Consider the following 17,783-nt stretch of genomic DNA (forward strand, 5'->3'; position numbering starts at 1 on the left):
TCCCTGCGTGATGGCTTCGAGTGCTGGTCTCTTGCATTAAATCTTTTTTCCGTTCTTCTCTCCACAGCACTCTTTATTGACAGGAAAGGTATAGTGTCGAGAGCAAATAGTATTGGATCGACCAGTGCCTCTTCGGTTCCAAATACAGGTATTACCCGTGTGCTTGAACACCCAGAACTGTGTGTATTGCAAAGGTTCTTCTGTTGATGTGTGTGGCAAGGATAAGGAGCTTGCTATCCTCATAATGTGAAACTACATGCCAAATGCTGCTCAGGGTGCATGTGGCCTCAAATATTGGCAACAGAGTTTGTTTTGCAGTCATAGTATAGATTGTGTGTTGTATCTTAATACAGTGTTTACTCTGTGCACATGGCCCCACTTAATATGAAAGAAAGGGCCAAGGAGCAATTGAATCTGGATGACAAAAAATAAGGGGCATCTAAATGTACATCCTCTTGTTGCTTAAATACTATACTATAAGTAACAGAACTGCTGGAAGCGAGCAAATCTTTGTTTTTTAGTAACTAAACTGTGGCTCCAGTTGGCAGCATTATTTAGTTCATATAGACGCAAAGTATTTTGTTAACTTCTATGCTGTGTAGAATGTTACAAAATGCTTTTTGCATGAGCTATTGTGTGTTGAGTATAAAGATGTTAATCTTCCTGATGAGCGGAACTAATGAAAGCACCTACTGTAACGCGTCTGGAAAGATTCAAACATAGGCCGCTCCAACAGAAGGCAAAAGATTTCTAAACGTTTCTGATCGCAAGTTCTCTTAACTTTCTTCTAACAATACTAGTAAACAAGGAAGTGAACTAACTTTTAGCGGCTTCGTAAGGGAGTCTTAAGTGGTGCATTTTGGCTTTTGCTTCAGCTTTAGTAGTGTAGATACTGGTGGAAAAATAAGATTATAAACTAGCAGATGAACAGTTAAGGCTTCTGCGGGTTGCATAGATCAGAGTGTTGTGTGCTCAGCATAGTTAAACAAACTGTTCGAGGGCACTTTGTATTCAGTTATTTGTTGAATGAGGGATGCCTTTGATGATGAACCTGAACCCCGGTTGCCTAACTCTTTAAACTTGTTTACCTGTACTAGTGATTGTGGAGCTTTCTGTTCTGCAGTGCTCCCTTGAATATCATGACTGTCCGTTCTTCTTGGTTGTGATTTTGGGCGGAAATATGTGTTCTCCAAGTAGTGACAATGCATCACAATGAATGTTCTCCACCCGCAGATGACGAGGACAGTGACTACAGGCAGGACACTGGTAAAGAGTCCTACAAGGACCGTAGAAGGCAAGCCCACACGCAGGCGGAACAGAAGAGAAGGGATGCCATCAAGGTCAGCACCGAGGGAACTCTAACTGGACAGGAAGTAGCAAACAAGCATTTGAAATGCATTTACGCGAGTTTGAGCTATTGATATTGCAAATGACAATCCCTTTTATTATTTTATCATTTTTAAAACATAAATAAAAGGTATTATCATTTACAATGGCAATAGCTTAAACCCGTGTAAATGCGAGACCTGTTGCATTGCAAATGCTTGTTTGTCATTTATGTACTCTTTTAGCTTTGATGGTGGCAGCATAGAGTGTCTGGGTGGCGGAAGGAGCACAGAGGGCCAGGGTGGGGGAAACAATATGGAGTGCTCGGCTTGTGGGTAAGCAATGTCGGTGGGGTTGGGGGCAGGGGGTCGGAGAAGCGACACAGAGGGGTGGAGTGTGGGAGGTGTGGAGGAGAAGCAAAGAACGAGAAAGAAAGAGGGTGTGGGTGGGGGCAGAACATCAATATAGGATTCTGTGGAGTTTATGCATCACAAACTTACTTGTAGCTGAAGTTTTCTTCGATTCATTTTTTGAACCTTGGCAACTATTGCGAAGTTTACAAATACGTTCAGGTTTTTACCCGCCCATAGAATTACACGTTAGTGCATCTCGCCTGTAGATAATAGATTATTTACGGGTTTGACGTTTTCCAGGAGCAGGTTGGAGATGAGTCGGAGAGGGCTTATTTTGTATTTTGACATGGAGATGGGAGGGTGTTTGATAGCAAACATCTGCACATTCTCTGACTGAGTTTAACAATTCCACAACGTTTTTATTTTATAATGGTTTGCTACTTTGAAAACTGAAGGTACAATTAATGGGACTTTGAGGGTGTATGCTGTGCTTTAAAGTGAAAACGGAAATTCCAGGTTGAGGAACAGATTAAACATTGTTTTTCTGTCAGTACCGTTGTAATCTCTTTAGATCAAATGCAGCATGCGAGCCAGACACTTCGATCCTGCAAGTGTTTACAATAGGAACCCTCAGTTTCATTGGCTTAAACCGGAAGTGCGATTTCGCCTGCTAGTCAACATTAGTTCTTTTTGCCGGGAATGGAAATAAACTGCGCCTTACAAATGAACACCGTTTCCTTTCAATTCACGAAAACAGGGTGGGGGTCAGCCAAGATAATGGAAAGTTGTTGTCATAAAGAGTGTTTAAAATAAAGCGCTGTGGGTCGTGGTTGTATAGTGAAAGTCGTTTATGGTGAATGTGGCAGCTGTGTCAAAAGCCGGCTGTTCCAGTTCAGTGGAGCATGAAGCCCCCTGCAGCATATTTCACCCCTCACGAGTCACGACAAGACTTTGACTCTTTGTGTGACCAGCTCGGCACCACACACACTGAGACCAGCAGTATTGTGTGCCTGTACCAAGTACCTTATGGCACGGTGCAGCACCAAGCATGCAAGAACAACGTGAACTCAGTCTGCTAATTATGTAAATGCTCTTTTTGTGAAGCTGATTTGTGTGATTTCTAACCAAATCGTGCTAGAGAAAAGAAGACATTAGGAATGAAAGAATTGACAAGGACTTAAAAATCGAGAAGCCTTGACACGTCAAAACATTTCTTTTTCAATAAGGGTTATGCCGATATGTGTAGGTAGAAAAAGCATTGTTATGTTCAGGGCTTAATTAAACAAGCCCAGCGGAGCGTGGCGCGCTCGCTTGGCGGGGGCGGGGGAGCGCATTCCAGGCGGGGGAGCGGACCCTTTGAAGTGCGATGCCAAACGGATTGCATGGCGGCACGATGCGCGTGATTGTGCGCGATCTCGCCATGCAATCCGCTTTTCGGAGCACTTTTGGGAGCCCCTTACAATAGTCTCGCTTTGCGATCGCAAGGCGAGACCTAAAAAGGATGCAAATCTGATTGGATACACTTGTATTCGTTGACACTAGACCACCTTAGAGCCACCATCTGAGAGATGACCTTTTGTAGCTTCTCATCCACACAGACAGCTGGCACTGGAGACTGTTTCCTCAGCCATGTGGCTGGTCTTCAGCATGCCGCTGCCGAGCTCTTATTTAACACATTAGTCCAGTGGTTCTCAAACTGTGCGCCGTGGCTCCCTGGGAAGCAGTCCAACCTAGCCAGAAGTGCCGCACACCAAGCACTTTAATGCATTTAATATTAAAGGGTCTGTTGGCTTCTGTTAAACTAATTAGACTTAAACGCATGAGGTCGATCATTTGAGAGTGACATGCCTAAAGCGGTAAACGTAGTGCTTAATTGATGGCATGTTGAGGGAGATGACTTCATTTTTCACTGGATCCCCACGTTCCAACACTCCCAAAGTGGAAGATGTCTGATTTATTTTGTTAGACTCGTTAATAGTTTGTTTTATTCCAAATGCATTTTGCACCAATGCAAGTTATCTGGAATGTCTAGTTGTCCGGTGTATTAAACACACTAAGTGTTATTAAGTATTGACATTTGTACTTGAATCATAGGTACTTCCAGTACACGTTGTACAGTACACACACATTTCCAGACAGGCCTGCTCTCTCCCTGAGGACAGGGAAGTAAAACACCATATACAGCATATTGCCAAGATTTGGAAGCTAGATGGAGACGTTTAGAAAAACAAAAACAAAAAAAATCTGAGGAATTTATTTTACTTGCATTGATTTGGAGGCAATTTTAGGGAGGAGACAGCAAAAATAAAGCTGTATGTGGTTTGAAAAAATCGCGAGTCACTCTGCTGAGACAGGTGTGTTAAGTATGACATGGGTAGAAATGGAAGTGAATGCAAATATTCTTCTAGCACAGAAACAATTTGGCAATGGAGCCTACATGCATAGGGGTGCTATCTTGCACTGTAAGTGGGATAAAAAAGTTTGAGGGTACTCTAAAAAAGGCATGGGCAAAGAAGTGCAACTAGGAATATTTTATTAGAGGCGCCGCCTTAGTAATACGAAACACCCTGCGTATATGATTATAATACCTGCATCAGCTTCATCCCAATTATTTTCAGGGAGAAAAATGCAAGTACTCCAGAGGCCAGGCTTACATCCACCCCATTCTCCAAAAAAAGTAACAGTGGGGAGCCACGGGCAATGACCAATGGGTCAAGGGAGTCGCGAGTTGAAAGTTTGCGAACCACTGCATTAGTCATCCATCACAGGGTGGAAAGTAATATCTTGGAAGGTACTCTGTATGCACCGTTTCTGATCTCTTGTGTTTTTCTATTACATTTTGCGTGCTCTCAACTCGCTTTAACAGTCAGTACATAAGATAATATTTTTCTGTATGCAGCATAACCCAGATACTAAGAGCTCATCATGCAAAAATTGTTGTGAAGATTTTCTTCTTGCCTCACTCCATGCCTTTACCTTCAGAGACCATCTGAACTACACAACTTCTGTCATACATTCTCTCTAGCCCTTAGTTTCCATCTATACTATTGAGAGTAAGGGCCTGTAGAGTGTGATTTATGAGGAAACCCAGTGGGAGGTTCATGAAAGGGGAACCCTGTAAGGTATTAATTGGGCAAAATGTAATAGATCATTGGGGCATGTTTTCATTGGTATTCAAGCAGTTAACACAAAGTCTCTCTTGAAACAGAAAGGTTACGACGATTTACAAGCCATCGTACCCACATGCCTGCAACAAGAATTTTCAATTGGCTCCCCAAAAATGAGCAAAGCTGTTGTCCTACAGAAAAGTAAGTTTCATTACAGGCTTTCACAGTGGTTTTTTTCTTCTTAATGTTAGGTTTTTTTCGCATATCATTTTCTAAATTTGTCTTGTGGGTGGGTAGCAATGCAGAGTCAACTGTAATTGGGTAAGCGGATGGATAGCTCTGTATTCCTTTAGTGACATTCAAAGAATCTTATCGAACTTGACTTTATGAAACTGCAACAATGAAAATGTATTAATTTCCTCAAAAATGAGTCCTATATGCGCTTTTGACAAAGCTGCGAACCGTATCGGGAATGGTTTGTGATGTACTAGGTCTAGTCTCAACTGGAGTGCAAAGAATACCATTCCTTGCACATAACTGAACATATCAAATGAAGATTCAAGATCAAGTGAAGATTTGTCATAGGACTCAAATATCTGCCTAGTATGGCGCAGTGAACTGCTTTGTAGGCAGTCACCAAAGCGCTTGGATGTTCTAGGAACATTTATGTTGTGCCGCTGATACATCTGCACTTTTTAACCAGAGACTCTCTGGTAAAACTTTACAATCCCAGCCAGCATAACGTGGCAGGACCAGTCGGCATTTTAGATTTGTATTTTTAAAACCAATATGAAAGTGTATGTTTGTTTCTGAAATGTAAAACCAAAAACTGTCCTTGATGCTTTTGCTGGGGGCCCAGTTGACATGTCGTTGGAAAGCCTGCTATGCTTAGAGCAGGTCTAAGAATGGCATTTCCACCAGTGTTTATGGTTTTCATAGTGACACCTCCAACAGTATCTCTGCTGTCAGGAGAGCGGAAACCTCTACATACAGCAGAGGGTCCACAAGGGAGACAGACTGGTGTCCTGTTACTGTCATTCTCCAAGTGAGGCCCTTAAACCACTGGTACTGTTAGTCTGCATAACCTTGTAAATCCCCGTTTCTGTATGGTTTCTTCTAAAATGTTTTTTTGTTTTCTTCAGCAATTGACTACATTCAGTTTTTACATAAAGAAAAAAAGAAGCAGGAAGAAGAGGTGTCTACCCTCAGAAAAGATGTCATGGCTTTGAAAATTATGAAGTCGTAAGCACTATTTATTTTACTCATTTTGTAGTTCCTTAGCTACATTGTCGTGGGCCTAAAGTCAGACTTGGAGGGTCAGATATTTGGAAGCATAAATTACCTTACAATCTGAATTTCAGTTTCCTTCATTTGTTATTCATGTCCATGCTTCCTGCACACCTAACTTTACATTTACAGTGTATGTTCAAGGCCAGTGTATGTGTCTCTGAACAAACCTCTGAAGCATCTTTTTAAACCCTAAGTGGTCCTTGGTCACTTGGCTGTCTTGTGACGATTATTCCATGGCAGTGCTCCCTGCGCTCTTCATCTTTGTCTGCCTATGCTGGCCTTGATGTACCTTGGAGTGACTATTCCTGCTGTTTATTAGCTGGTGCTTTTTGACTACTGGTTTCAGCTGTACTGGGCCTTTGCCACGATTGCTCAGAGCACAGAATTATACATTTCACCAATGCATGCAGGATGATTTATCTTTTGTTTAAAAACATGCCCATGTGCTCTATTCTGGACCCTGTATAGCCGGGATAATTGATACACAGGAAGCTCTGTGTAAACTGATTGTATAGTCCAGCCTAGCCTTGATCAAATTAAAGGGGTACAGATAGAGCAGAAAGACGCACTACAACAGTTTTCATCATCCAAATGCCAGCCTAGCCCCTAGCTAAATAAATCGGAATGTCCTTTTCCAGCATGATTCCATTTCTGGACTCACTTTCTGTGCATTATTTCACCATCTAGTGGTTGGATTTGGAATCATGTTTTCCATCATCCCTGTGATGTCAGACATGCACCCTGGAAATTCCTGTGCATGACCACCATCTTTGGATTCTTTTTTCTGCTGTTGGGTCTCGAAGCCGGATGGAGAACCTTCCAGTCGATTTCTTCAAAGATATTCCACCAAAAATAACCGAATATCAGTGCGGGCCACAGAAGGTCACAGTGGAGGCGGGCTTCTCTACCCCTACAGGGGACCTTGTTAATCAAAGACTCCGGAGAATGCACAAAGATGAAACAGCCAGTTGTGAAGGAAAATACCCTTTTTAATTTCTGCCTCAACTGCCACCACAAGTCCATCCAGAGGAAACCCTATGAGGTCTGCAACTTGTGCCTCATGAAGGACCATAGCACTGAACTGCGAGGCCTGCTCAGAGTTTACACGGAAAGGAAGACATTAAGGCGAGGCTGAGACAGCATTTGGCAAACCATGTCGTGGCCGACACCCAAAGGAGGCAGAAGTCTCTAAAGTATCTATCCGGCAAGGAAAAAGAAAAAGGAGCAGCCAAACTGCCCCAGATAATAGATTTGGACTCCAAAAAGAGTCCTTAGCAGTCCAAAAGCTGGAAGCCGCAAGAAACTGCCTCAACTTCAATAGTTGAAGGACTGCACAAGCAAAAAGAGACTAACTGGTACAGACCAAAAGACAGTGATGGAGGAAACCCATCTTACCCTCCTTCGACACTGGCAGGCAAACAAGCATAGTCTAAGCAGAAAGGACCGAAAGCCAAGGAGCTGCTGGCCCAAAGAGGAAGGTGACATTGAAGGCAGACTGAACCACGAATGCTCAAGCATAAGAAACCTAAGCTCGAAACTGACATCTCCTTGAAGGGATTTTACATCCTGCCAAAACCCTTGGAGCAGAAGGAGAGGGCGAGCGGGCAGACCTTGAGCCACCCTCACCGAGGGCAAGGATGTGTTCACTGAGCCGGCCACTACACAAGCTATGATTCCACAGGTTGAAAAGTAATACAAATGTTCCGAGCAGGAACCTCAGTACATTAAAGGGAATATCCCTGGGGACTCCATCATAGCAACAGCCAGAATAAGGGGCTACGCCCTGACATCAACCAGGTCACCACCAGAAAAGGAGAGCTAGAGGATGGATCGGGTGGGCAGAAAGATGGAGAAACAGGTAGCAACCCAGTGGAGGATTCAACTCCAACGAACTCAACCGCTATGGTCACCGGCCGTGGGGGTGAGATGTGCGGCCTCATACAACACCTCCCTGAAGATTTTAAAAAGCGAGCCAAGGCATTCATCGAGAAGGGCAGAACATATCAAACTCCTGACTCTAGTCAGCCCTCCATGTGGCAGGTAAAGCCAACATGCAGATGTGCACGGGGACAACCCTTAGTGGAGACACCTGACTGAGGGTCTCCGGCTTTAAGGCTGAGGTTCAGGTATCGGGCTGAGGCTCAGGTATCAGTCATGAATATGTCCTTCGCAGGAGAAGCCCAGTAGTGGATGAGACACTGCAACAAGAAAAGAACAACAAAACTGCAAAGACATCAGCACATTGCAATTTAAGTGGTCTTCAAGCGAGGAAGCAAGCTGACCTGGAGGCCTGCAGACGGGGGATCTTTCCAGTCAGCCTCCCAACAACAGCAGGGATTTGACTAGCAAACTGCAACCATAGATACTCCACCGGCAGTGCCCAGTATGACAGATCTGTCGCAGATAGTCAAAATGGAGAGCCCAGCCCACAAGAGGCGGGGTGTCCAATCAAGCGGTCCATTACCTCACACAATTGGATACTAAATATAATAAAACCCTGCTACTGCATAACACTTGCCAAGAAACCGGGTCCTACACCCACAAAGAAAAGACCAGTAAAGGAGCAAGACTCGTGCAACTGCGCCAAGAAGGAAAAGGGCACATAAAAAAAAATGAGCCATAGGAACGGTCCCACAACAAGACTTGACAAGGCATCTATTCAGCATACTTCCTAGTACCAAAGCAAAGCCTGACACTGAGAACAATACTTAACCACAGATACCTAAAGAAGTTCGTGTGAACATAACACTTCAAAATAACACTACGAGAGGTTATCCCACTTCTAAAGAAGGGGGACTGCATAGCCAACATAGAGCTAAAGGATGCCTACCTGCACATACCAATGAACCAAAGACACTGGCAGCACTTCCTATGCATCATCGACCAGTTAAATTACCAGTTCAAGGTGCTGCCTCTGCAAAAAATTGGCACCAAGAGTGTTCACAAGATCAATTGCCACATGCCCGGAGACCATAATGGAAGGTAAAGGTTGATGGATGTAATCAGTGTCTCTTCATACCACAAGGCACTGTAGGTATCCTTAGAAGTGTCTAAGCATTATGGGGAATTTATGCTACTCTGACCGTATCCGTACAATACACAATGAAATGGTGCTATATCTTCTGCTAATACCCTCCTTTTTCGGTTTCAGGAACTATGAGGAGATAGTCAAAGCTCATCAAAATAACCCGCTTGAGGGGAAAGATCAGGTGTCCGATCAGGTGAAATTTAGTGTTTTCCAGAGCATCATGGATTCCTTGTTCCAGTCATTTAATGCCTCCATCTCTGTAAACAGCTTCCAAGAGCTGTCAGCGTGTGTCTTCAGTTGGATTGAGGAGCACTGCAAACCACAGGTAATCAGTCACTTGGATAGCAACAGTTCAGTGTCTGTTTTATGTCGGGGAGAACATATGGGGAAAAAGATACTAACATCAGCTCTCCAGTGTTTGTATCCCTCATAGGTTTACTTTCTCTTTGAATTATTCCCTGTAATCTGGAAATATATCAAGGCACATGAATCTACAAAGGATCTAATGCTGAAATAATGATTATTCTTATGATGCTTAATCCATTTTCAGGATGTCAAATTCTTCTAGGTAAATACATGGAGATGGAGAGCCCCATTCATTGTTCCTCACTGATCAGAACTGAGTGTTTTGAAGACAGGCTCCCCATGCAAAGTTTATTTGAAAGACTGAAGCTAGGGCAGCTCCCCAGAAAGATAACACCAATCTCTTTCCCAGATCACTTGGCTTTCTTTCCTGTTTTAATATTATGGGTGATCCTGTTATCCTAATCATAGGACTCTTGAGGAAAAAAGGTGCACGTGGAAATCTAAGTACATTGCAACCCATCTTTTTTTATTGCCCTCAGTTATTTTAACCATCTTTTACAGGAGCAAGTTTCCAATTGCAATGGTTTGCAACACATGAAAGGCACCTACCCCATCTGTCTTCAGAAGTTACTCCCCATTGTGAAATTGGGTGTTCAGTGAAAGTAATCGGAATAATTCTAAGGGGTTTCTTGCAACATACCCTTGGGTTTACTTCCAAAGAGTTCGACTTTTCTGGGGCTTGCCCCCTCGGGGCCCTGCCTGCATATTTTAGGAATTTGTAGGAAGGTTTTATGGTTCGATGCAATATGGCGAAGCAGCGTTTCTATTCTGGTATATAAAGGGGTGCGAGGTTCTGCACCAGGTTGTGTGGGTTGTGCACAAGATTGTTTAGTTGCCATCAGTGGAGAGCTATTGGTGTTAGTTTTATATGCTCCTGTTTACAGAGGTTTAGTACCAGTCTAACTGCCTGGTTCTTAAGTCATAGGGTCTCGTTTAGTATTTGAAGTAGGCGCACCCAGCCAAACCCACCGTTCCCCTGCCGCTTTTATGATTTCTGACATCAAAAAACCTACTCTTTCCCTTTTTGTAAGAAACTCTTATATTATTCTAACACATGCCACAGGCTCATCGGGTGACAATGGTGGTTCCCTGAGAGTGGACCTGCTGCCACTAACTTTCTCTTTTTCGTTTTTAAGACATGGGTTTGGGCTGGTTGTGAAGGAATGATGTTTTGCTCCACAGTCTTGTTTGGGCTTAGTCCTTCTAACATTTTACTAAATATGGGAAATAAAAAAAATTTAAGTGGTCCAGAGACTTCTGCCTCTTGGAGCGATGTCTGATCTTCATCACCTCTTAATCAAAGACTGATTTGAAGGTTTGAAAGGAAGAGTTTGTGACCTCACCCTCGGCTTGGTAGACCTCTTGAGTGTTGAGATGTAGTTCCTTGTATCTCATGGAATGAGTTTGAATTCCTTCTGGTGGTTCGTTATGAGTCCATTCATAGCACACTGATGCAGAGCCCCGCCCTTCTGGATATTGCTTTCTCTTTCTTTCTACTGACCATTCCATCAAAATGCTGATCCTCAAATCTGAACTACTTTGATCTATCCCCAGTAAAAATGCTACAATGCCCGTGCAGATCTCCTTTGTATCTAGATGGTGGTGGCACAGAACATGTTAAAAATTGAATATTTTGTTACAAGTGATGAGGTTCACCATCTTGGCAAGCAGTGTTACAACAGTCAGAACGACTTTGTCTGGGACAAAGAGGGTGCAAGGATACTTACCTCTGTTATGGCCATGTCGAATGCTAAAGGAAGGAGGCACAGCTTTCACAAACTTAGTGGTTTACATGAAAAAAATACTACAGGGTTCCTGCTGTTCATTAGCATGACGAGGGACCTTAGATTTACATTTTACAATCGTTTAAAAAAAGACATGATCGTGATGCTCGAACTAGGCAGCAACAAAATGGTTAACTAAAGAACTGTGTGAACCTCTGCCAACAAGCAAACTCATTTGAGTTGTTCATCAATCCTGCAAATGCGTCCCCTTGCTGTATTTAGAGGTTATTTTAGATGGGTTTCAACTTTAACTGTACTTCATTTATCTTTTCCGATTTGTAAGTTGCCATATTTCTCCTCTAAATCTCCAGGGCCAAAGTGTGAGGTTCCAAATGTTGGGATACAACACCGTTGCTCTATTTGGCAATCATTTTTAAAAGATGCAGTTCCACAAATACTAGATTGCGCCTCCAGTCCCAGAGCACATTTTCATAAGATGGCATATATTCTTGCGACATGAGCTTCGGGCCATATTGAAAGCAGACGATTGATCTGAGGTTTACCCTGACGCATAACCTATGGCAGATTAGGGCCACAAAGCAAATCACTGTGTAGGATACATAGCCAAGAAAGCGTACATGTAACCCTAACTCAGATCCCATCATAAGAAATATGTCATGCAATGAACGTGTCACATGGGAGCACTAGGCAGTTCTATCCATACCAAGACAGTCTCATCAGTAAATAAAGATATGCAGGGCAATAACTCTAAGAACCCTGCAGGCTCTATGTAGTGTGTGCTTCCTAACCAGAAGGGTGTGGCAAATATGATAAGCTTAAAGATGGATTAGAGTGTACCACAGTATCAAAACTGACTAAACACTCATTGCAAGTTGTGGAATCTCCGACAACTAACCTTTTCTTCATCCATGACCCAAGACTCTGGCATGAGTTGTTCAAACCTATTTGTAAGTGACTTGATATACAAACTAGACATGGCAGCCATTTCATCTAGAACATTCAATGTTTACAACAACGGAAGAATTGTGGTTCAGGATAACGTGTCTTTGATGCTGCCAAGAGACCTTCCTCAACCTGTCTATTATAAGAACAGTCGTCCATGTAACCAAACCATGAATCCGTGCTTGATTTTACCCATAGAAGCATCTTTGTCTCAAAACACTTACAAGCATGCGAAATCCAAACACCACACACTTAACCCTTGGCAGAAGAACCCACAATTAAGTCGAAGACCCACCTATTAAATTTAACATACTCCACAACCTCTATTTCCCCTTATAAGTCGTTTTTTTTTCTCATATAATAAATGTTCGAAAAGCGGAATCCCCACCATACCTCGGTATGAAATCTTCATAATGTGCTATAATGCTACAGCATTCATTCATTCATTTTTACATTCATATCTTCTTTCAGTACAAATCTATTTAATCCCAATCCATCAAGCATTACCAAAGCTACAAGCCAAGTAACAGCCAACTCCTCCCGTAAAACAAAACCCTGCATAGCACTTTGCGACCAAAATGCACTTCAATCTACCAGGCCAGGCCCTATCTCCCTAATCTAGAATGTCACACTAGCAGCTGAATCTAAATCCAACCCAGGCTCTCTCCTGTGATGAGTTAAAGGACAGTAATGTACTGTGGACGCTCAAAGCAGGCCTCTCAATCACTCTTAACCTGGTAGTTTCACAAATTACACAGAGCAACAATTCAACTTATGTACTACCTTGGTTCGGAGAGAGCCAGCTTTTGGAATCCACAATTTTCAGAACAGGAACCACCAAAACCCATTCTGGCCGGAAACACGTGGTTGAATTAAACAAATCCATTAACAGTTGCCACGTATTGGGCCTAAATGAGACCTGGTAGACACTTGATCATGCATAATGTTTAACAACCTCAACATTTTGAGATACAGAGTGATCCCCAAAAGAGACCCAAAAAGGGGATCGGGTTTACCCCATCTTACTATGCTCTCTTACTTGTTTTGAAAAGCACTTGGGCGCCTACTTCATACAAATGTAAGACTCTGAGATGTTGAATGTTGATTCATTCTTGCAAGAGGCTGCTGTCCACAAGGTTATGACCCTAAATTCATGGCTGACGTTCTCAACCTCACCTTCCACCCGCACACCTTAGCAACTAAACTTCTTTTAGTGTGCAGTTTCAACATATGGGAAGATCGATTCAAACCGATCATAAATAGCAATACATTGCCCCAAGTAATTAATGGACCCACTCGCATAGCGGGGGACACAGTCAACTTCATATTTTCACATAATCTCGGATCTAGTCTGGCCATTCCTTTTTCTTATGTTTGTGTCTAAAGTGCACATTCACCTCATGGCACTGAATAGCATATGTTTATCAACCTCCATGGTAGTCATTTTATCAACCTAGGAAGGGTGAAAGGCCGAGTGGACCCACTGGGATTTGAGCCTTTGATCATCAGGTCAATCGCAGATCCCACAGACCTGTACCTCACTGAAGATCTCTTAATAGGTCACAATCAGTCTGAGTTTATCTTGTGTTCTGGTCTGGACGGTATGTGGCCTGAAAGTCCAACTGGACTACTCCCCCTTCTAGGCAAATCGGACTTGGCCCTGCTCCAAGAGGAAGTGTGATAATGATGGAATGAAGCCCAGTCAGCCACCAGTGCCTGAGATTAATTCAAGCATTTCCTCCATCATTTTGTTGAAGTATATGCCCAGACGGAGGTCCTCTGCTCACAGGACTCCGGCTATTCCTCACTGACGAGGCCTAAATAGCTGACACTAGTCTGGAGTTGCTTGTGTTCTGCCGGGAGGGAGTCTGGCCTAGCAGCTCAGGCTGGACTGTTGATACTTGAGCGGGATAGATGCTGATTTGCATCACTTTGTGTGTTTTGTTGGAGCAGACGCCATAGAGCAGTGTGTATGCCCAGACAAAACTCAAGCTATACTTTGCTGACCAGGCCTAAATAAGCTGACACTAGTCTGGAGTTGCTTGTGTTCTGCCGGGAGGGAGTCTGGCCTAGCAGCTCAGGCTGGACTGTTGATACTTGAGCGGGATAGATGCTGATTTGCATCACTTTGTGTGTTTTGTTGGAGCAGACGCCATAAAGCAGTGTGTATGCCCAGACAGAACTCAAGCTATACTTTGCTGACCAGGCCTAAATGAGCTGACACTAGTCTGGAGTTGCTTGAATCTGCCGGGAGGGAGCCTGGCCTAGCAGCTCAGGCTGGACTGTTGATACTTGAGCGGGATAGATGCTGATTTGCATCACTCTGTGTGTTTTGTTGGAGTAGACGCCATAGAGCAGTGTGTATGCCCAGACAGAACTCAAGCTATACTTTGCTGACCAGACCTAAATAAGCTGACACTAGTCTGGAGTTGCTTGAATCTGCCGGGAGGGAGCCTGCACTGGTAGTTCAGGCTGGACTGTTGGTATCCGAGGAGAATCAAGGCTGATTTGCACAGGGCTGGTCTCTGTCTACAATGAGACACTGCAGAAAAACAATGGCATGCAGCCCGAGCCATCACCTTCAGCTGGCAATAATTCAATATTACAATCATAAAAAATACATTGTAGAAAAATCAACTTATTCATGGCTTCTAGTCCGGCTTCCGACCCTTGAGAGGAACTAAACCATAGCTGTTTAGAGAGGAGCTTTATATCATGGGTGACGAAGGCCAACTAGTTACCCTGATCCTTCTCAATCGGACTGTGGCATGCTCACTAGACTAAAAGATGGGGTTGGAGTATTCAGGAATGTCCTCAGCTGGACCAGCTCTTTGCCTCTGATTGCAGCCATCCAGTATATATCGAGTTTTCAGAATCCTCCCACAGGTCAGTGTATGGTGTCTCCTGTTAGCCGCACACTCAAGCCAGGGACATTGCAAACTCCATGCTTTCTCAGCATGACCGCTGGTTCAATCTGTTGCTGTTGTGGACGCCGGACCAAATCACATAAATGGGATACATTTTTTATCTGAATGTGTGGGAGCGTTGGGTGGTAGGAATTTTGTGGATCCATGCAGTTTCCAGAAATTTCTGTCTCACAAATGTGAGGGAAATGTTTAATGTTAGAGACTTCAAGGACATTGGGGGTAAAAAGAAAAAAAGCTTTGTGGGATCCACGCACAGCACACCTTCCTTGATTCCCCAGGGTGTCTAGTTTTCAAAAAAAAGTATGGTTTTGATGGGCTTTTCTTGGTGATGGCACAGTCTGGAACCAAATACTGCAGCTACCCCATTGGCATTTTAACACGAAACACTGATGCATACAGGTTGCATTTTGGCGTCTTTTGTGTCACGGGCTTTAGGCTCAGCCACACAAGGGGGAGGGTAGCATTTTTATCAGGAGAGGAAAATAGTGAAACAGTTGTTATTATGAATTTAATTTCTGTCCATTATTGGCTTCCAGTGTGGGGGAAAAATTACAGTTGAAAACATCGGCTATTTCTATTGTTCACTATTTCTTTATTTCAACGACTAGTTTCTTTAGGGAAGCTATAAGCTATATATAAAAATCACTCCTTACTGAATTCGTAAATTGTCTAGTTTTTCAAAAATATATAGCCTTTCGTGTTGCCGCACGTTTTATCTTAGCCCTGTATAGCTTTCATTGATGACTTTTTTAGGGGGGAAATTTGGCATAGATGCCTCTTGTGGGGATAAAAGTAATGAAGGCTTAAGGGTGAAGAACCGTAAACATTAAAAAAAAAAGGCATAGTGCTCAGGGGTTAGAAAAGCATGAGCCGCTGAGGGGCTAATAAATCAGCCACCATTGTTGTGTTCTTTTAAAGCCCTGAAAGCCTTCCTGTTTAATGCTTAAACAATCTTTGCACTCTTAATCTTCTGACATTTTAATCCTTTCTTTGATCGAGTGTAATAGCGCCAAGAAGCTTTGGCTAAATAAATATCCTTTATGTGAACCCCTCAAACTCAAATGAGTATCTGTGTGCCACTCTCCATGCTCTACAAAATGATTTTGCTCTTGCAAACGTATCCTGGATTGAATGAAAGGTGTTTTGTCCCAGGATGACTATAGTACCGCTTCTCAGTGTGTGTATAGGCCTTCCAAAGATTAATGTAGACAGAGCAATCACTCCAGACTGAACTCTTCCTGGCATGGCCGACACAACTCAAAATGATGATAATAAACCATCTGATTGGGGGATCAGGAGCAACTATGATGAATGAAAACCACGTCACCTCAGAACTGGACAAAATATGTTACCACTCGTGCAAATTACAGACAAAAGAGGGCCCCTGAGAATCAGAATGGGGAGAAGCAAGCCAGGGCAAAACAAGTAATCAAAGTGTAGCAAACAGATGGTTCTCCATCAAAGTTACGGCAGGTATAACTCTCTAAATATTCAAGATCATGAGTCCGACCAATTCAGTTTTATATTTTATTTCTCAGTATAAATTCTTATAAATTCATCAATTCAAACAAATAGATGTATTTGTGGGCTCCCTATCGAAGTAAAGCTGGAAACCGCCACAAACCCACAATTAGAATACATTTTACCCACTCGTACTACAAAAACGCATCCACACCAAACATTAAAAGTAGTATTCGAAAATTCCACACATATTATAATGCAATATCAGTTGGCAAATATCCTATTGGCATCAATTAACATAGATGTATGTATAGAGTGATTTATTTGTTCTAATAGGCAATTCATAGGTCTGTTAAAAATAATAGTTGTTTTAACAAACTTAGAGGTTGGACCACACGGAGAAATTGCGCCGACGCACGTTTTGGTAAGAGACACACCACTCTGTACAAAGCCACAACTAAAATGCCCTACCAGCACTCAGCCCTTTGCAATCAAAAGTCTGTGGCAATAAATGTGAAACTTCGCCAATACGTGATATCGTTCAACACTATGAGAATAGCAACATTGATCCGTAAAGGCAGAGCTGACAGTACCCCAGGTCCCAATTCCTGCATCGATTTACAAACATGACATCATTTTTTGCTGTGGAGCTCTGGAAAATCTGTTCAACTGCTGCATAATTTGTGAATCCATTCCAACTTCCTGGCAAGGTTCGATCTTGCATCCTATTTCTTAAAAAAACAAGCATTTACAATGCAACGGTCTCGGCATTGTTAAAGTTAGAGCTATTGGCATTGCTCATGACAATGCCGTTTCTTTAAATGTTTTAAAAACAAAAACATAAACAAAAATAATGTCATGAGCAATGCCAATAGCTCTAATTTTACCAATGCCGAGACCATTGCATTGTAAATGCTTGTTATATAGCGCGATATTGACCCGAATCCAATCAGGTATTGGAGCGCTTTACACAAGCACCCGTTGCGTTACATGAGGACAAACATTCATTGTTTTGTTAGGCACGGGGAGATTAAGTGATTTGCCCAGAATCACAGGAGGTTCAGCGTCATTGCCGAGACTCGAACCCAGTTCCCCGGCCTAGCGCCCTAGCCGTTAGGCGAACTCCTGGTTACCTGCGTACTCGAAACAAGTTTGTGTTGAAATCTTAATTATGCAGCTGATTGTGGGTTATGTGACCAGTCACCAGTTCGGCAAATGTACATGTATGTGGTTTAGCA

General features: G+C 42.9%; 1 protein-coding gene across 3 annotated transcripts in view; it reads left to right on the forward strand.

Moving 5' to 3' along the window:
- Positions 1 to 17,783, forward strand: part of LOC146869755 (max-like protein X) — a 105,642-nt gene that overhangs the window by 53,173 nt on the left and 34,686 nt on the right. For all 3 annotated transcript variants that reach the window (XM_085614184.1, XM_085614189.1, XM_085614187.1), the window contains 5 exons: positions 68 to 148; positions 1,234 to 1,340; positions 4,888 to 4,987; positions 5,929 to 6,028; positions 9,228 to 9,429. In XM_085614184.1, coding sequence (XP_085470310.1) covers positions 68 to 148; positions 1,234 to 1,340; positions 4,888 to 4,987; positions 5,929 to 6,028; positions 9,228 to 9,429 — 590 coding nt within the window. The remainder of the gene's footprint in view (positions 1 to 67; positions 149 to 1,233; positions 1,341 to 4,887; positions 4,988 to 5,928; positions 6,029 to 9,227; positions 9,430 to 17,783) is intronic.

The sequence above is a fragment of the Triturus cristatus genome, chromosome 1_1, assembly GCF_964204655.1.
Source record: "Triturus cristatus chromosome 1_1, aTriCri1.1, whole genome shotgun sequence".
NCBI classification, from domain to species: domain Eukaryota; kingdom Metazoa; phylum Chordata; class Amphibia; order Caudata; family Salamandridae; genus Triturus; species Triturus cristatus.